Genomic DNA, 20,884 nt, shown 5'->3' with positions numbered 1-20,884 from the left:
CAAAGGCCAGCTCAAATCAGACTGCACGTAATGATGGCAGCATCATCTGTTTATTCAACAGGCTGGGGAGGCAGGAATTGTCTGGAGAGGGAGGCATGTAGAGGGAGTAATGTGGCAAATATGGTCTCTACTTCAGAACAGGTGTTTGTTCAGAATCTTTCTGCTCTCCTCAGTCATACCAGGGCCATGTATGTTCCTGAAGTAGATCCTTAAGTATTTTTCTCATTGGTTTGGGTAATGTTTACCACAGTGTGTGCGCATGTGTGTGAAAAATTCTACCTTGTTGTCTTACTGAGGAAAATATGACTGCATCTGCACTGGCATTTTACTTTGGAAAACGAATACATCTGTGGAACAAAGCTCCTGACCACCTCGCTGGGCTTTGTTTCACACTGCAGTGTTTTTTCAGTGCATAAATGTAAAAGAAAACTGCTCTTTGTTCCCGGTGTTCACCTACGGGGTTGTGACCAGAAGTGTATGTCCATTGCAGGGGACCAGGTTAGAGATAGCCTGAAATAGTTATGGTGTGCCATCAACTCCTTGGTATCAACTGCTTTGCTCTACAGATATGCTGCTCCTGTGGTGCCCCACTTGTTCACAGAAATACAGCTCATGACATTTGGTTCACCTGCAGCAACAGACATCGCAAATAGTGAAGGGTGACTTGTCTTGTGACCTGATTTTTTTCAGAATGGTTGTGTAAAAGCTTAAACACCTAAGGAAAAAAATAATCAGGTGTTAGTGTGCTGAGGGAAAAGAGTATTCATACCTCAGTTGAGAAGTAACTCTTAACTATGAAGAATAAAATGCAACCAGGGCTCTTCCTGTCCCTGTATTCGTCACTGGGATCTTCTTGCCATTCCTTCAGTGCTCTGAGTGCCTTTGGTCTTGAGGCTTCTTTTTAAAAATTGTCTATTGCTTCCCCTGTCCTTGCTTGTTTTCAGTAGGAGACACAAGAATTGGCAGCCACGTTCCATGTTTCACTTCAAATCTCTCCTCCTGCACTAAGATGGATGATGGTAGTTCTGCCTGTTGCAGAATCACAGTTGGATTTCACAACCCATTGTCTCTACTTGCTGGTGCTTAATTTAATAAAGCTAGTGACTGACACCAGATGATGACCTTACCTGAAAGGAGTCAATAGAATAGCCCTTTTGGGCAGGATTTAGATTTATATGGCACCCAGCATACACCCCTTACTGTTTATGGAGAGAGATTTGGCCTTAGTGCTTTACCATCATCTGGACTGGTCCAAGAGATAAAAGGAGAAAAGGATTTCTGGTCAGTATTTATTTGATTTCTGATTCTCTTTTTCGGGTGTCTTGCACTCACCTATAAAGACAGTCAGAGGACTTTTTCTTACCCACAGCTTTCATAGTATCCCCAAACTTTGTGTCTCTTATTAGTTTTAGTCTCTCATCTCAAATGGCAAATCTATTTGTCATTTTACTTCTCTTTATTTTCATGATCTATTTTTACAATTAGTTTGACTCATTGTTGCTATATCCTAGGTTATTTGTTTAGTCCTTGTAGGGTTTCTTGCTCTAAAAGTTCCAGAGGGAGAACTTGTTAGCTGGAAATGATTCTGTGTTATTATAACACTGATTTTTCCTGTCTCCATCTGCTGGTAAAATATGAGATTTGCTGCTCAAACATCATATAATGAGGAACAGAAACTATAAATTTCAAATAATAAATATCCTCTTAGCTGTTATAGACACTTTCCATTTGAAACTGAATAGAAACATTCAATTTATTTATTTTAGGCTGCTAATAATAGCTATCAAATACTAACAACTTTTGATGTTTTGGGGGTTTACACTGCACTGACAGGAAGGAGTTAGATATTCAAATGGATGTACTAATAACCTGGGAATTCAAATACATGGGCTGATGTAACTAGATTTATTCATTACTATGGGAATAAGAGGCATTCTAAAATGGTCATCTCTCTTTTTAAATATTAGTATTTTTTACAGTTACTGAGCAAGAGGAATATATTTGAGATAGAGGAAAATACTGAGATAGAGGAAATAATGTGTAACAGGATTTTCAATCTGAAATTATTTTTACTTATTTCTGCAGACAGATATATGGGGTTCATTTATACATAAACCTACCATTGGTTCCCCCTAACACTTACAATACAAAATTTTTCTGTGTTGAATCCAAAGGGAGTAAAACATCTACATACAATCATGTCAGGACCTCATTACGTATGAACTAACAAGGTGAAGGGTTCTGTGTAAAACTTTTTGTTCATTCAGAGTATGGAGCTTCAGTCAGCAAAAGACTGTCCCATCCAGGGACATTAAAGATATGATACTAGCCAGTAGAGGTGTGGGGACATAAATATGCTTTAGCTCTGCTGTTGTTTGAACTGGTTATATGAGAAAAATGATATTTCTGCATTCAAAGCAGTCTTAGATTTATATGTGATTTATATTACGTAAAGAAATGTTTAGGCTGATTGTTATTTGCATCTACTCCTAATGTTTTGTAGGTGCTTTTGACTTTGATGCTTTTACAACAGAGTTTTTTATAGACCTGAACATTTTGTGTAAAACCATGAACAAAGCCTTTCCTTTTATTTTCTATTTCCATCTATCATGTCTTTATAGGAATATTTTTTGAACACTGTCAAGATGCTAATAGTTATTATATTCATTCACAAAGCAAGGGAGTGTTTTATGAGACCTATTTCCTCCAAGAAATTTCAACATGAGATCAGGCAGGTATTCTCAAGCAAGGAATTACAAGCACTTTTGTTTCAATAGCATTAATTTTAAAGGCTTGTATTAAAATGTTTTCTCCTCTGCAAAGTAACTATAAAAATGACAACCTTTCATTTAATAGTTTTTTTGCTGTCCTAAGAGTTTTATCTATCCGCTTTACTGGCAAACTTTCTTCCCTTCTCTACTCCCACAAGCCCCATAGATTCCACCTCAATAAAAGAGACTGCCTGTCTCCTCAAGCATCATTGTTCAAAGGGATCCTTAGCACTTTCTGAAAGGTGCACAACTCTCTGTAAAATTCACTTCTGTTCAGAAATTTATTCTTTGAGTATATATCTAAAAACAAACAAGCAAAACTTTAATCTCAGTGTGCAAATGGATTTTTGTAGGGCTGAAAATGAAAAGAAACATCTATATATTTCTATTCGTAGGAACACAGGAAAATCTCTGGATATAGATAAAAACAAGAGTAAACAGGAATAACTGTAATGAAAAGAGTAGAATTAAGTAGCATCTCACTGGTTGAGATTGAAACCATTCCAGCAGCTATAAGGATGAATTGCATTTTGTCAGTGTCTGTCACACTGCTGGTGAGAGAGCATCTGAGATAACTGATTTAGGAGAAGGGCATGGCAAACCTCAGTGATGGCTGAAACAAGTGGGATGAAACCCAGCCTAAAAGATTGAAGAGTCTGAGTCCACTGTTTGAAGTGAAACATTCAGAGAGGCTTCCGTTCCTAAGTAATTTTTGAAAGTGAGTCTTGGACTCTTGCCATGCTGAATAAAAGTCCTAAAAATACTTCAGTGATTTATAAATATCCTCCTTGCTATTCCAGAGTTGTTAGTGCCCAAGTCACTTTGAAAGTATTATTTAAGCTTCTCAGTCCTAGAGTTATCAAGAAGGAACTCAATTAATATTGAGTCTATCCAAGACAGGATTTACTCAACTATCCCTTGACAGATATTTGCCTAACCTGGTCTCTAAATCCCCCTGTGACATACATCCCACAACCTCCCCAGGCTAACTATTACTGTACTTGACTATCCACATCAATAGTAAGTTTTTCCAAATGTCTAATGTAAATCTCCCATGCTGTGGTTTAAGCCTATTACTTGTCGTGTCCCTTGTGGATATTTCATTGCCTTTCAGTCATGGGAATAGCATTACCATGTATTCTCTCATTTATTTTTTTTTAACCTTAGTTGAAGCTAAAAACATGTCCCCTTAGGCACTGTGAAAATTTATACCCAAAGCCAGCTTATAAAGAAGAGCTTCTTTGTTAATGCCTTTATCAAATAGCAATTTCGGGATAAAAGTGTAGTGTAATGGCATATGGCAGGAAAGCCTGATACAACTGTGTCCACTTCAGAGACTTCATAGTTTAAATGGAGACTTGAGGTTGTATCATTTGCCCAAGCTTTCTACTTATTGGGATGTCAATATTGGATGTCAAAAGTGTCAGTAAGTATCCACCTTATTCAAGTTACTCATCCCGTGTATTGCTTTGGCGGCTGAGGCTTACATATCTGCACAGCATTGCATGTTGCCAGATGAACTGTTTACTCATAGCAACTCAGCACCTCCTGCAGCACTGCAGGAGTTCTGAAACAAAGTATACCCTATTGCCTTATGCAGCACCAACCAGGATGAAGCCCAGCATAATCACATCCAGGCCCCACCAGATAAAGTTATGGTAAAATTGCATGTGTAGATGTTGAATAATAGTCCTTTCTTTCCGTGAAGCAGTTTCCACTCCACGTAAATAATTTCTTTCCTAACCTTTTTGACTGACAAAGTTTGGAAAATTTGTATTCATTTTCTGGCACTTTCATTAGGAGTCATGACAGAGAGTTTGTGTAGATTTTACGTCTGTGCATATTTGGAAGTAATAGCAATGCTTACTGTTTTATTTAGCTGCATGGAGAAATGCAGCTTCAAGAGAACCCCCACATCACACTTTGGGTGCTCATGTCTGGGGAGGGAGGTAGGAGGACCATTTGAAAGAGCACTGCACACTATGGCCACCAAAAGCAGCAAATGAGTTTAATTTTTGAGTTTCTTCTTTGAATGTATTTGTAATGTTTGCCTGTGTCAGCTCTGCTGAGGTGGCATCTCAGGTTTTAAATTAATATCGTTGTAATGCCTTTCACTTTAATTAAAAAAGAGAGCTCCCTCATAGGAAATTTCATAAAACAAAACTCATTAGCAATAAACAGATTAAATCTTTATCAGTTAATCAACACTATAAACTTCTGAGTGTTTGGAGAGTGGTGTGAGATAACACTGTCGTCATAATAAGAGTGTTTGAAATTATTAGGGATCCCACTGTGCTGTTTGGGTGGTGAGAAAATAATGATTGAAGATGGGCCCCCCTACAGTGCTCACATGTGAATTCCTCTAAAGATTAAAGATGTGAAGATCTGAATTTTATGTTGTCCCCATCTCTAAAGCAAATTTTTTTTTTAAATAGTAGGCAATGGTGGTGGGTAGTGCCAAGCAAATTCTTAATGATGGTTATACCAAAACCTGACACAATACCACAAAGTTTTTGAGCTGGTGGTTAGTGAAATTTTAGAGACTGATCATGGGTTGGGAGCTTTGCTGCTTTCTTAGATCGAATGTTCCCAGATGATCTCTCTGAGGCTTTAACCTGTGGTGGATACTGCACTGCAAATTCCTCATCTTCGTGCACCCTGGATCCTCAACACAGTCGTTTCTATCAGGACTGTGGCAGTCCTTTCATTACACATGTGCTTGGATTCTGCCCTGGTCCAGCTCTCTCCTGTGGATAAAGAACAAAACTTACTGTTTTGAATGGAAGACACCAGTAGTTTTGGGTAGGAACCTCTTTGAAGAAGGTTGGGCATAGTGGAGCAGGACAGGGTAAAGCCTGTTTGGCTGGTATTGTTATCAACACCTCCTAACCCTCTATCATTTGGAGTAATGCACAGTTAGAAAGTTATGCTATACAGTCACTGGCATTATCTCCATTGCTATTAGGAACATGTCAGAGCTCTTCTGTGTCTCCCTAGGGTGTTCTTTGGAGCCATTGGGATTATTTGGGTTTTTTTCCTTGAAATATATGAAGAATTAAAGTAATTAGGGTGGAATAAAAATAGGAGCAGTGAGAAAAATGAACCATGTTTTTCCACATCCAGAAAACTTAGTGGAATGGGTTAGCAAGAAGTTATGGGAAGGGGACAGCAACTGGGAGTCATACATAATTATTACTTTTTCATTTCTCATATTTTGTCTTTGTTTGGTCACTGCAGAGATAATTACATGCGTTTTGTCACAAAAGTGTCCATGTGAATCAGTTTTCTTGTGGCATGAATTACAGCATCAGTAATGGTATTATCAAATATATTAAATTTGGAGTGCCCTTGTGGCTTTAAATACACAGTAAAGGTTAGGTTACTCTGCTGCTTCCAGAGATCTAAATTCAGGTACACTGCTAGAGTACAAGTGACTTCGCCATTCTTATTTTGTTCTTCATATACCGATGTTGTATTATAAAATGCAGCCTGCATGAGGGATGTCTATTCTGGAAAAACAAAGTCTCAGTTCCTACCTCTTCTTTAGAACTGAGTCCATAGGCAAGCTATAAAACAAATAAAACCTCATATGGATGGTTCCATTGAAAAGGTGGGAGTTGAACTGCACTGATTAATTTGAGAGACATTGGAGACTGTTTCTGTTTAGAAGTCTTAGCTACTGTAGCACTGTGACTTTTAAAAATCAGATGATAGGTCTCCTCACTTTACTGTCAGTTCTTCCAACAGGACACCTGTATGCAAAGTAGCAAATTTTAAAAAATCCTTTTTTTTATCTCACGTTGTGATGTGTCTTCACGTAGTATGTCTTCAAGAAATTTTTGCAAGGTTAAATTGTTTGTAATAACTTCCTTTATACTCATAATTACAGTCAGCTCTGTGAATTAAAACCTTTTATTAAGTATCTTTATGAAATGCTAGGCACAGATTTACTGGGAAGGGAAGGAGAGGATAAAAGAGCTCTTACTTCCTTACTAACAACCACATAATGCATTTTTGTGCCACGTGTTTGAGACTGCTTCTGCCTTTGAGTCTTGTTTCTGCACTTGGAGAAAGAAACACAGATACTTTTTGTTTTGTTTTTTTTAAGTACTGGAGTGGAAGAGGCTAAATGCCTTGGCTTGGCAAAATGGACTGCTTGCAAGGGTCCATGTGATCCTTCTGATCATGTGGCTGCCCTACAATACTGCGTTGGTCATTTGCAGGGTGGGTGACCTTCCAGTCTCAATGGAAGGGCCTTAAACTCCCTGCTAAAAGAGGTGAATGTGTCTCATGATTATTATAATTTATCTGTTCATCTTGTCTCCCTTACTTTTTCTGTTCTCTTTCTTTTTTCATTTCAGGATGGAGTAGGTGTAGATGAGAAGCTGTCCTTACGGCGGGTGGCCGTTGTGGAAGATTTCTTTGACATTATCTATTCCATGCATGTTGAAACTGGGCCTAATGGAGAACAAATTAGAAAACATGCTGGACAAAAGAGAACGTATAAAGCAGTAAGTAAAAAAAACAACTAAATTGTACACAAGTCTCTAAAAATGTGAATTATTTGGGCTTAGTCACATGTCATGAGAATTGTGCTTTTGGTTTTTTTTAACTTTATTAGTACTGCAACCCTCACCCTCAAAATGATTTTAGAGGTCTTTCAGTAATGCATGAAAACTTCTAGTTTAGAAATCACATTTTCTGTGTAACAAGGGCCAGATCCATTGATGACTTCAATAGAATTTCTCTCACTGGTACAAGAAAAGAATTTATTATTTCTGTAATGGTTTGGCAATTTCTCTAATAACTCTGTATCAATTGTAGTTAAAAGGATGAAATGTTAAAGAGGACTTAGAAGGTATTGCCACAACTTGTCTAAATAAGTTGCTCTATTTCAGCATATGAATGAAGTTGCCTTATAGTTTACTGCTTCAGACTAAGTATAACTAATGGTTTAATGGTATGAAAACTTGTAAATGTTCTATATTGAAAGGGCTAGAAAGCTACGAGGTATAAGGGAAGTATTGAGAGGGCAGCTGTCACACCTGTATAAACTGACTGAATAGAGAAAAATTACTGTTTCTAAGATTTTAATTGCATGTTGTTGCTTGACCTAATCAGTTCAGTCGCTGCCTGAAAATAGCTATAAACAGCTTTTGTGTTAGTGACACAAACATAACAATTTATTTTCTTATGGAGAAGTAATGAAACATTTGTGGCACTCTTCCAAGGTGCTTAAAATGTATGTTCTTGCCTGGACTTGGATAGCCAGCCTTTTATGTGCAGAGCTGTGATAGTGCCAGGCATGCTCAGAGGTTGATCCTGATGCACCTGCCCAGCTGTTTCCAGCTGCTGAAACACGAGGGGCTCCCTAGAGTGGCAGGGCAGAGGCCTACAGCCCTGGCCAGGGCACAAGGCATCTGGGGTACCTTTCCCTATGGTCTCAGTGGGACAAGCTGGCAGGGGGCTGTGCACAGTGTCCTGAGGTGGCCTGTCACCCTGAACACAGTCTTCTTCATCTTAAAAACAACCTGCAGTTATGTCAGCTGTTTTTCATCAGGGGTCACCAAAATGTGGGGGAACTCCAGGTTTGTGATTGAATTTTAGCTTTTCTATGTATTTTTGAATGCCTTCACAGATATTTTATTTATAGGCCATTTCAGATGGTGTGTTGTGGGATAAGCTCTGGACAAAATTTCTTATAATTTTTTCCCAGTGGTATTGACCTTAAAATAGGTATATGAAAATATCTTTCATCTGGGTGTGCTTTTGTAAGGCTTGGAGCGTTATTTCAGGGTGAACAAACACAAATGGTCTAAATTAATTTTCATTTGGCTCCTCAACCATTTTGATATTTGCTCTTCTCTTTTAGAAAGCATTAGAAAAGTTATATTTTCCATGGACCTTTCTCTTTCTATTTTGCTTTACTTCAGTAATCTATTCAAAGGCATAGGTCACAAACTTCTTAGAATAATATACAATTATAAGGAATGCTGCCAACTATAAATACAATACTTCAAATCATCATCCTAAAAAATACATGCCAAGTATAATATTTAACTACTGTAAGAACCCTATGATTGCAGGTCAGATAAGAAATTTGTTTATTGTGAACAGCATGAAAGACAACTAGTGTAACTTTAGTGAGGAGAACTACTTGTGCAGATTCAGTAGTTTCATTTGATGCCAATTTTATTGCTATGGAGATGTGAACCTGTGCATCGTTAAGGATGCCCAAATATGTTTGTGTCATTATCAGAGTCTGCTAAATTTGTAAATTCATTTCATTGCATGTTAGTTTATTAAGGGCATTGAGTCATATTTCTCAGTAATGGGATTCACATATATAATTTTGAAAGACTAATTTTAGATTAAAAAAAAAGTTAAAAAGACTCCAGAAGAAACTAATTTCAATTTTCACTCTCTATCCTGATGTAAAAATTAGATTAAGTAAACAGACTTCAAACTCTACCAGACCATCATGCTCCTTTTATTGGACCTGTCCATTAAAATGCCTTTACTAAAAATTAAGGGCTGTAGTGCCAATCTGTTCCAGGAAGCCATGTAGTATCTACCATCTCTGTGGCACTGTAAGGGGGAAAAAGGTAGTATCTTGGGTTACTGCCTCACAAAATATTACACTCTAAAAGCTTTATAAATCAAACTGAAGTACTTTGGTGGGGTTTAATTTTATTAAGTGAATTTGGAACAAGAGTAATTTAGTCTTGTTTCTTTATTCACATGTCAAAAGTTAATCATCCTTGAGATCTCTGCATGTATTCATCACACATAAGTATTCACCAAATAGTTTGAGTGAAAAATTTTTACAGGAGAGGTGGTTGACAAACTGTATGTTGCAACTGCTATTTGTTATTCATAACTCCTGGCATGTGATGGTCACATTGCTTCTGTGTTCTGACTGGATAACCAAAACATTTTAACAGAGAAATTACGGGGAGAAAACCACCACAAATTTCATACAAAATTGCTAAATTCTGAAGTTCATAAATATTGTCGTGGAATTTCAGTACCTGAGTATTTCTGAAAAGTTAATGGTACAGCCCTAAGAATTGCACTGTATTGATTTCAAGTCCACAATTTGCTTATGTATGTGTGAGCCTCTATTTTCAGTAGTGAACCTACTGCACTCAAAATTTTTAATAACACCCAAGTATGATTGGAAGGATAATGAAATTATCAAGGGTGACTTAATTAACTATTGTTTGCATTTATATAGAGTAACAAACTAGGAATAACTAGAGCCTTTTTAATATCTGATAGAATCACCCCAGGTGCTGGAGTGCTCAAAATAGTCAGTCTGTGTCTCTGAAACTGTGTTCAGAGCAGCTTACAAATGCAGTTGGTGAATCTGTAACTGCACTGCCTTGTTTATGTTAACTGTATGGAAATGAATGGCATTTTTACAACTGATTGATTTGCGTGGGATTTCCTATGGCAGAGCTGTGCAGGAAGATAAATAGGATGTGGTAGTTCTTACCTCTAAAAGAGCAGTGCATTGGAAAGGGAGTTTTAATTGGAGCAGTAGTGTACCAAGATCAAACTTCAGAATTTTTGGCACAAACCCTATAGATAAATTAGGAAAGTTCTTCAATATTTAAGTTTAGTGTAAGGTCCCATTCTCTTCTTTAGCGCACTTAAACATCATGAGGGAATTGTACAAAGTCTGTGTATATGACGTAGGAGAGTAATCTTGAAAATATGCAAAAGAGAGCAAATGTCCTATTTAACTGGTAGGTTTTGTGCTCGTTTCATTTGTATACGAAGTGAGATTGATGGGCTGTGTTCCTTGCCAGCAAAACTGTAGGTAGATCTGCACCAGCAAAAAAACAGGCATGACTTATACATGTGAAATGAAACCAAGAACTTTAAATCATATCCAGAGTCTGCCAGACTAAAGGAATAATTAATATGATGCTTATAGTTTCAGCTATTTTCTTGATTCCCAGGGAAGTTTACAAACAGGGGCCTTGATCTGGGAGATAACTCCCTCACAAAGGCAGGATATGTGACACAAGGCCTGGCCAAGGCAGTTGCCCAGCAGGGGCACAGGTGACTAGGAAGATGTGGAAGGTGAAAAGAGCATGTTCCTTGGGGCAAGGAAAGCAGAAGTGCCCAAACAGGTCACTGCTTGTCCTGCATTTTGCCCCCGGCTCCTCTGTCAGGCTCCATAGGAGGTGGAGTGAAATGTGCTGATGCAGGGAATGTGGTCAGAAGGAAGTACCAAGGATTCTCGTAGGGGTATCTCTGCTAGCAGTTGCTGCTACAGCTCAGTGTCCAAGAGGAACTACATTGCTTTGGGTAGTACTTTCCACTCTCTGTTCCAAGGGAGTTATTTCTGTATAGCATCCCACCGTCTGTGTCCACCTCCATGGGAGAACTGTGGCATCAGAGCGGGGATGGGGATGCACAGGAGAGAAGTGGTAAGGAAAACAATCCAACTGGTTGTATTAGGAAAGACATGCAACAAGTGCATAGCAGACTTTCTGTGCCTTTGTAGAGCTACATTTCTTGATTTAAACTATTCAGCTATGTCTACAATTTAAACATGAGTGCTAAGGGGTATATCAGAGGTGGGAGTAAGTGGGAAAAGTTGTGGCTACAGTAGCAGCATAATGCAACAGGCTCAAGCTGTCAGGAGAACTCTGTGATTCAGTGCAAACCAGGAAAAAAAAGATTGCCTTATTACATTTTTCAAGAAACACCAATGGTCCGTGATGAGACTGAAAATGTAAAATGTCTGTGCTACCACTCAGGCTCAGGTATGGGTACAGTTAGGCCAGATTTAGTGATTAAGCCCTATATTTCAGAGTAGATTTTATTTTCCTTACTTTGTTTAATATTCTTAAAAAAGGTATTAGATTTTCATTCATTTAAACAATTGAGTAGGTGCCTCACCTTTCTGTGTTATATCTAGACACATTTTCCCATAACTAAGTGCGTCATCTAGCTGAGAACTGTTTGTGAAAGCCTCATAGCTACCTTAAGCACCCTAGATACTATGAATGTATTCTACTTTTTACCTGTGAAGGATGATTTAAAACCTACTTGTTGAGCCTGACTAGTCATTGTGCAAAGCCTTGAAATGTTACAGCAGTGACCTTGAGTTGTGAGTGAGGGCTGTGATGTCTGAGCAGGAGAAATGGGTCAGTTAATAAGAGTTTCGACCTATGAATGAAAAAAAGCTACTGGGCTGATGAGCTAGAAGAGAAGCAGGTTTGCAAAACATGGGGGAGATACTGATGTGTCAAAGGAAAGTAGCTTGAGGCAAGACTCTCATCAGATAGATAGTACATAAATATATAACATCTGAGGCATAACAGGAGTTTTTTTGGATGTGGGGCAATATCTGGGGTCCTGTACTTCATCCAGCTGTTGCGGTAATAAACGGTTCTTCATTTGGGATCAAGCCTTTGAGTAGCTTCCCTCTTTCCTATCACCCTAAGAAAAACCTTCCTCACATTGTGAAACATGGGCTCAGTCTTTTTCCCTCCCAAAACAGGAATGAGTGAGTCCCCTTTGAGCATCACAATGAGTGTGTTTTCCTTGGGGAAGAATTTTTTGACAGGTTGCACTGTGGAAAAACATCCTCTCCTTCCTGATCAAACAGGGCTAAAGCAGGTTTGAAGCCTGGCTGGTTTCTGTACAGGGCAGACCTTGTCCTTGGAGAATGGGAAGAACATGAGGTATGTGCAGGACCTTAACATGCTTAAATTCATGCCATTCTTGTTTGCATGATGAAACTGCCAAGCCTCACTTTTAATCTATGGGTTGTTCTTGCTTCTGTGGAAAGGATGAGTGTTGAGTGTCCTGGCAGTTGTCCCATTAGCAGGTGTTTCCTGTCGTTTCCCTCACAGAAAATGACTTTTGCTATACAGGGAGGGAAGGGACCTGTGATGTGCAAGTTTAGCACACGAAGGAACAGCATTTTCCCCAGTATAGCAGGGTAGTGAGCTCTTGATAAAACTCCCAGAGGTAATATATCTGCTTTTCTATGACAGTCTTCGATTCTGACCTCTTGCTGAGGAAAGGAGAGGACTTTCCTTGGCTGGCTTGCCCTACTGTCATCGAGAAACCAGTTTCTGCCACCTGGCTTGATGGCTGTGGGCCCAGGACAGATTACCATCTTCACTCTCTGTCTCTCTCTCTTTCTTTCCTCTTGGAAATCTTCTTTAGATCATCTTTACCCCCTTACCCTCTTTAATTAAAAAAAATACAAACACATACACAAAATCTCTATTCTGACACATCTTTCCAGACTATACATATATTCTCCATGCTAATTCTTCAGGGGTTAATAGGTTCACTTGCAAAATTTCACTCCCTCTCCTCACACTTGTCTTTCCTGTTCTGCCATATGTGTCCTAAAATCTGCCTTTCAGTTTAGGACTTGTTAACGTTCCAAATAAAAATGTAGCTCTGAAGTCTACATCATCACAACATCCTGCACTTAAATCATCTGAATATTGGAGAGCACAAAGGAGATTTTACCCAATTTCTCTGCCTGCAGTGATGTAATAGGAGTTCAATAGGCTTCTCATAGACAATTAGGGCATGCATTGCTTAGCTCCAACGTAAATCAGATTACATGCTCAGGTAGTGGATTACTTGCCTTGCTGTGCTCTTCATGGGATCCAGTAAGCAGGTCTGGAAAGGCCTTCATTGCTGGCTGATGTTCTGGCTGGGTTCCTACGTGTCAAAATCTGTATCATAAACTCCTTGTGAATGGTGAAATAAGATCATAAAAGTTCTGACTCTGAAGTCACTGAAGTCAACTCATTTTTCTCTCAGTTCAGAGTTAAAACAAAATAAATGAAGGTTTGCATGGACTTTACTGTTATGAAATGTTTGCTTCTTATCTTGTAATTTCTGCAGCTAAAACAAACCCTGTAGTATTTTTGTAGTCTTTGCTTAATGCTCTAAATGCCTAGTTTCTTCTTAATATATTTTTCCCTTTACGATATAAAAAGCATTTAGCTGTAAGAGCTATTCCTAACGCACAATACCTAAATAACAACTTGCTAGAATCTGCTTATTTTCTGATACAGAATGCATCCAGTTACAAGATAACACATTTCTACAAGCAGCACAAGATATACTAATATGCAGTAAAAGCACTAGTAAGAATGAGGAATCCCGCAAGGATATTTCTAGGGCTTTGTATTTGAGAAAAATATACTTATTATAGGATGGTCTGGCTATATATTTTGTGTAGCTAATAGCCTTGAGAAGACAGATAAGAGCAGGGCTGATGGAGGCAGTAAGAGTGTAGAGCATCAGTAAGGACTGAGTCATTGGTGCATTCTTTCAGGTAGAATAGAGGACAGAAACAATTTTTCCAGATGAGGTCAGACCACTAAAGTATTTCTGTATAGTTACTTAAAAAGTGTCATAGACCTCCAGCTTGTGCTCTGAAATACTCACTTGCAAACCAGCTCCTTGAACTGCATCATTGCAGTCTTGTGCACAAGATGGTAAACTCTGCTGAGAGGTGAAATATGGGATTTTGTCTTCAGTCTTGTGCTACTTTGGTTAGAGAGCTTCCTGACTACAGCTGGTTCAGAGCATGGCCAGAGGAAGCAAGTGGCTCTCTGCATCTTGTTCTGTTATGAGAAAGGCAAACAAGAATCTGCACTGTTGGGGATGTGAATTTGTGGGGGGGTTACGGGGGCACTTTGTAAGCTTTCTGGCATTGAAGATTGGAGACAGCTTTTTTTCCTGTATATTCAGGCATGAGACTAAGGAAAGCTGTGGGTTATATCTCCTATATATCTATTTTAATATCATTCCTATTGTGTTATGCCAGTTTATACAAGTTGAAGTCTAGGAATGTAAGTGACTGATTCAAATTACAAAGTAAACAGGGGAGGAAGTTGGTGAAATCTGATGTTATTTAGGGAAGGGCATCCTTAAAACTGTGTTGCAGTGGGAGGTTGGAGACATGAGCATCTGCTCTGTGGACAAATTTAGTTATAAAACCTGGTTCCCTTATAGTCAGTGGAGCATACCTATCAAATCTGGGCCTTAGCTCGCTTGCTTTCCATGGAGGATTTTCATTTTGTTTGAGCAGAACTGGAATTTTGACAGAGGTGCTTGATTGTAATAAATGGAGCATTCCTATCAAATGCAGGCAACTAATGAATCCATGGGTAGGCTCCATTAATTATAATACAGTGCTAAATGTGTTAAGTGTTGTAAGAGAGAGGTTGCTGTGTATGTGCACTTACCAATTTTCTCAGTGCTAAATTCCATCTGATTTTAAGTTCTTATTTTTTTTTTTAGATTCCATAAAGCATAACAGTGTTTTCATATTTAGAAAGGTAAATAATTATCTGTTCTGTGGCATCAAAAACAGGAAAAATATATTTTTTAGTAGGCTCTCCCATTCAAAAGTGGCTTCATTTAATGCTGTAATTTTCAGATAAATTGTTTCAGGCCCAAAAAATATCTTTGCCAGTTATAATCACAGAACAATTTTTGCTTTTATACTAATCTCCTTCTTCCTCCCAAAATAGGATTTCTGCTGTATAAGAAAACAACAAAAATAAACAGCCTAAACAGCAATATTATAAACATTATGATGTAATTTGCATTCCAATTTTATAGTGCACAATTTCCATGTATTGCCATGACACGTGTCACATCAACATATGCTAATTTAAACTGCACCTATTTTTCAAAATACTGTCAACTGATGAATTTGGTCCATGGAGTTGTAGGAAATCTAAGTTTCAACACAGGCTAAATAGGTGACAAGCCGAGTGGAAGAGTGTAAGAGAGTTAAAATGGACCACTCTTCCTCCTCTTAGCACCCCTGTGAGGAGCAGGAGTGATTTGAACAGTATGTAATCCCATTTACATCCAGTTAAAGAAAGTTATCCTGTCTCTTCTGTAGCTGCAGTTTCATACACCCCATCTCCATCCTCCTGTACTTTCTACAGACTTGCATCAGCCTAGTGCTTGATAGGAAATCAAATCCTGCTGTAGGTTTAACAGTAAGGGAGTACAAGCAGATTATCAATTGACTCTTTTAATCTCTCTTGCTGGGACTTTGTCTTTCTTTAAGGATTATCTCCATGGCAAGATAACCACCTCAGTTGGGAAAAGAAAGACTAGAGATTCCTTACAACACTTGCACTCTTCCGTGTATGTACGTCAACATATATAATGAATCACAGAAAAGTCATGGCTTTGTCTTTTACCTAGTTGAAAATATCAAAGTTAGGATGATTTCATCCCATTTAACCGATCTGGTAAAGCTGTTCCAGTGCACTGGAGTGCAGAATTTTCTGTTGATATCTGGTTTGAGTGTCTCAAGCCACAGTTGTTGTTGTTGTTGTCCGTGGGTTTACACTCTGAAGAGCTTTTCTCCACAACTTTTTAACTCCCATTCAGGCAGAGGTGGGCTACAATTAGATCTTTCTTGGCCTCATAATGTACATGAAACAAATGCACACCCCTCAGCCTTTCATTGAAGGTTTCCTTTAGGTTCCAGCTGCTGTGGTGCCCTGCTGCAGAGCTCTTTCCTGCTTCTTAGCAGCCTTCTTGAGATGTGGAGGGGAACTGTCAAGTGTGAGGGGAAATATGGGCACGTTATTCCAGCTTTTTTCTTACCATCACTGAGTAGAGAGGGATAATAACTTTTTTTGATCTGCTGGCCATACACCTAACATAGCCAGTATGAGATGTAGTTTATCTGTGATCAGAGAGTATGCTGTTAGCTCATTTTCAGCTTGGTGCCAACCTCCAGGTCCTTCTCGGCAAGGCAAGATATCTATAAAGATATATGTATCCTTGGGGGTGGGGGGAATGCAATCTTTAAAACCAGCAGTAACTGCTTCCTCCTCTCCCCTTTCAAAAAAGAAAAATAATTCCTCTGATGCCTGCTTGTGAGTATGTAATTGGAAAGAATGATAATGTTGAAACCAGGAAACAACTAAAACCTGTTTTTTCAAGGTATTTCCAGGTAAAGCAGTCTTTAAAATCAGTTGATTCCCAAATTCCATAACTATTGGTAAAAGTAGCATATTTTCTCCATAGTAAAAAATCACAAGCTTTCCAAGAATATTTTCACAAAACATTTAAGTACAAAGTAAAAATAGTAAGGAAACTGTCATTGCTGAGTCCTGTATCTGTCTACGTATTGTTACAACAAAAATATATAGAGCACAGAAGCCAATCACTTTCTTCTTTTGGCATTGGTTATAAAAAAGAGGTCTCTTTTCAACTTTTTTTTTTAGAACATTCCACAGTAGGGTGGCTGTTATGTGTGAATCTTTTGCTGAAAGGAATTCGAAAAGAACTGTAAACAAAACAACCCTCTTTTTGATATAAGTGGAATTTTGTTCAGCACCAACTGTTAGAAGCCATTAGATGATAAGTAGTCAGATTGGATAGATGTTTCTTGAAATCCTACATAGTATGCAGAACATGCTTTTATTGTTCTTCCTGGCATTAAAAGATAATATGCCTTATTTGGAAATATGATGATCAGTTCTGTTAAATCATGTTCAATCAGCTTATATAATAACACCTATATTTTGTTATTTATTTCAGATTTCAGAGACCTATGCCTTCCTACCGAGAGAAGCGGTGACACGATTTCTAATGAGCTGCTCAGAGTGCCAGAAAAGAATGCATTTAAACCCAGATGGAGCGGATCATAAAGGTAGCTTTAGTGTCAAATAGTGGGATGTAAAGTAATTTTATTTCTAATACCCACTTATATTTTCCTAGCTTAAGTGAGGGTTCATAAAAATTTGGTAGACTGGAACAGTTCAATAAGTCAGATCATCTCATTTACTTAAGCTGGAAGGTAGCGAATCTTCTGCTTTCACTTAAGGATGGAGTGTAATACTATATGCACCCTTGATAGAAAGATGATTTTATCTGAAGGAAATAATTTATTTTGCTATAGAAATGTTTATATGGGGGCTTAAGCATAATGAATAGATAGGGTGTATGAGCTGGAGTCCCTTGGGGTAAAAGAACACATCACTTTTCTGAATTTGAATTTGGTTTTCCTTTTTCTTTGGGAGACTTCCATCTATACAGCCTAAAAAGGGATTAAAAATACCAAAGTTAGAACTAAATGACATAATAGTCAGACTTTGACTACAGAGTAGGCTGATGTAGCCTCCACAGTTAACAAATAATGCATAATAACTATTTTTGTTGCAGATAATGGAAAACCTCCAACTTTGGTGACCAGTATGATTGATTACAACATGCCCATTACTATGGCTTATATGAAACACATGAAGCTGCAGCTACTAAATTCACAACAAGATGAGGTAAACCCAGAAATCTTTAAAGTTTGTTCTTCTGTTGAAATCTTTAAGGCAAAAACCTTAATAAGTAAGAATAGGGGTTGCTTTTGAAATTTTGAATAAAAAGAAAAAAGATGGAAGAGAAGTGGACTGAGAACCAAGCTTCTTCAGAGAGAATTGGGGTCGAATTATGTTTATTTCTTATAAAAAATAATTTCCTTTCTGATTTATTCATGTTTTTTCCACATCTTAAGAAGTGCTTCATCAAATGAATAACACCTATCGAATTATTTGTAATAATCTAGTTTTGCTAAAAATTTGTTCATTTACCATTTGAGCTGCCAAACAGAAGTTCAGCTATGTGCCAGCCAAAAAGCAGTTCTGCATTCTTTGTCTTTCTGCCTGACTATATTTTTAAATAAAGAAAACCTTCAAAATCAACCTTAGCAGCTGAATTATGTCATGACCCTGATTGACTTCCAACTTCTGCAGAGTCAGCCAGATTTGTTTTCCTAATAAGTACATATGGACTATTGGTGGAGATTTCACGAATCATTCAGCAGTCCATAGAATGGGGATTTCATCACTCTTCTAGAAATATCAAGATCTTTTCTTTGCGCTTTTTTTTTTTTTTTTTTTTTTAAGCTGGGGAGAGTGTAGGGAGAGATTCCCAACTCAAAGTTTTGTGTGCACAAATATATCCTGGTTGTCTTTCCCTCCTATCAAGTTTCCCATTACGTGCTGCCCCTTTTCCGGGATCTGGCAGCAGGGTTTCAAGTAGCAGGAGTGAAGAGGCTTTATTCCAGCAGTAGAGTTAGGACTTAAATGACTCCTTGGTTTTTCCTCTTCTTCCCTTTGAGAACTGCTACTTCCACAACGAGGTCAAATGCTCATGCTACATCAGGGCCACCTGCCACAGTGCTTCTATAGCCTGAACATTTTGGTCTAGTCTTTCTGGTCTGATGACTTAAATCTTTGTTAAACCAGTTTTTCATCTAGACCAACCATTGGCAATGAAATGGAGGCAGCAGGAAGTACCATTACTTGGTATTCCCTCTGCTCAGCTCAGTTTTGCAGCTCTGTTGTTACTGCGTATGAAATGCCTGCAGCACTGGATTTATGAAAGTAATTTTTTATATTTTTTAGTAATAATGTCTTTTCTAGGGCAGAGTGGGCACAAGAAAAGTTCTCTAGATAATCCTTATGTCTTTTCTCAAAGCAGAGTTTTGCCAAGGTTTTCTTTTTTCCCTGGGCCATACGTTTGTTGCCTTGAGAACAAAATGACAGTGAAAATATCGTAGTACAAAAAAGCAGGATTTCTGGTTCAAACTATTTCATGTACTTAAAAAACATGCTTGAATTTGTAGGAAAGCTCTGTTTCCAAGGTTTCATCTGTCATATCTGTATTCTTGGGGAGGGGGTGGAATTGAGACAGGAGTAAACTTGGATCCCACAACTAACCAGCATAATGATTGAAAGCCTCCTAATTTTCTCATCCTCAATTCAACATTTTTAAGCTGAGGCCATCGATGAAAGGGAAACAGGCTTCATCTAAAAGGAGGACTCATCAGTATGTGCGAATTTAGATCTGTGCTGAGCCAGTATAAGGATGCCAGTGGTGCCAGCTTTTGTTCCCATGCCCATGTGTCCATGAAGATTCAGATACATGTTTACAGTTTGGGAAGTGAGGTGGAGATATTCTGCAGAGTGCCTGTGGCAAACAGAGGCTGCCTATGTGTGTTGTTTTATACCTATGCAAGAGTCAGCCAGAGTTCCCTTTCTGGGAGCCTATGAAAATTGCCCAACCTCACAACTGAAAAATGTAAGCTGCTGCTTGCTGGTTCCTGCAGGATTTGATGAGAAATACCCCTGTGTTTTAATAGAGACACAGCATTCCAGAAGGTCTGGGGGCGTTTGTTTCCTTATATTGCTCTTTGAACAAGCAGTGTGTATTTTCCCTAAACTTCAGAACCAGCTTGCATGTGCCCTGGCCCCGCCTGTCTGGGGTGGGAGGCACCACGGTTCTTCTCTGAGGGCGGTGTTTGGGTGTTTGCTGTTGCTGTAATGGGGGTGCTCCTTCCTTATGTAGGGCAAGATAGATAGGTGCCTGTTAGAGAAGTCCTCACTCTTCCATTTAGTTTTTTACAAATCTTTGAGAACAAGGTATGTTTATTTTATTATTTGTCATTGTCCTGGTGTGACGGTGCAGAACATCATTGTCTTGTCTGTTGGCCTGCTCTTGCTCCTGAATGGCACTTGGCAGTGCTTCATCCCAATTTAACATGAGTCATGACTGCAGGGAACTTGCTTTCTGAAAACAAGAAGAATGTCCATGCAGACGGCAAACATTGCTGAGACTCAGGAGAGGAACTGACTAAAGGGCCAGGCGCCCAGAAGAAAGCAGCTATATGCATATCTGTAGTAACCAGTTCATAACAAGTACACATTAAATCATATTCTAAAGACAGCTGGTATTCTATGTCAGTTCTGGTGAGAAACTCAGAAAAATAGAATTCTGTCGGCTCTGGTTTTGTTAAAAAAAAAAGTAAAAATTAATCGGAGAAATATTTCAAACTGATATTCAGGGGATACAAAATTATTTGACATATTTTTCTCTAAGTTCCTTACAATACCTTTCTTCATTACAGGAGTAACCATCTAAGCAAAGTTGTTACTGAAAATATATTGCCTTAGGTTTGTACATTGCCTTGGAGGTTTACAGAGCAAGACTTGTGGATGCTTAATTTTTAGTCCATGAGTGGACACATGAACTTCATTGAGACTGAAGCAAGTGAAGTCAAACAAGTGTTTGAACATTTTCTGGAC

At 38.4% G+C, this 20,884-nt stretch overlaps 1 protein-coding gene across 5 annotated transcripts in view; it reads left to right on the top strand.

Moving 5' to 3' along the window:
* Nucleotides 1-20,884, top strand: part of NOL4 (nucleolar protein 4) — a 191,146-nt gene that overhangs the window by 27,585 nt on the left and 142,677 nt on the right. For all 5 annotated transcript variants that reach the window (XM_027883155.1, XM_027883154.1, XM_027883156.1 and 2 more), the window contains 3 exons: nucleotides 7,133-7,282; nucleotides 17,346-17,457; nucleotides 17,970-18,082. In XM_027883155.1, the coding sequence (XP_027738956.1) occupies nucleotides 7,133-7,282; nucleotides 17,346-17,457; nucleotides 17,970-18,082 (375 nt within the window). The remainder of the gene's footprint in view (nucleotides 1-7,132; nucleotides 7,283-17,345; nucleotides 17,458-17,969; nucleotides 18,083-20,884) is intronic.

The sequence above is a fragment of the Empidonax traillii genome, unplaced genomic scaffold (genome assembly GCF_003031625.1).
Source record: "Empidonax traillii isolate 1590-97213 ecotype Southwest subspecies unplaced genomic scaffold, ASM303162v1 scaffold119:size1479319, whole genome shotgun sequence".
NCBI classification, from domain to species: Eukaryota; Metazoa; Chordata; class Aves; order Passeriformes; family Tyrannidae; genus Empidonax; species Empidonax traillii.
This window is presented reverse-complemented; position numbering and strand designations above follow the sequence as displayed.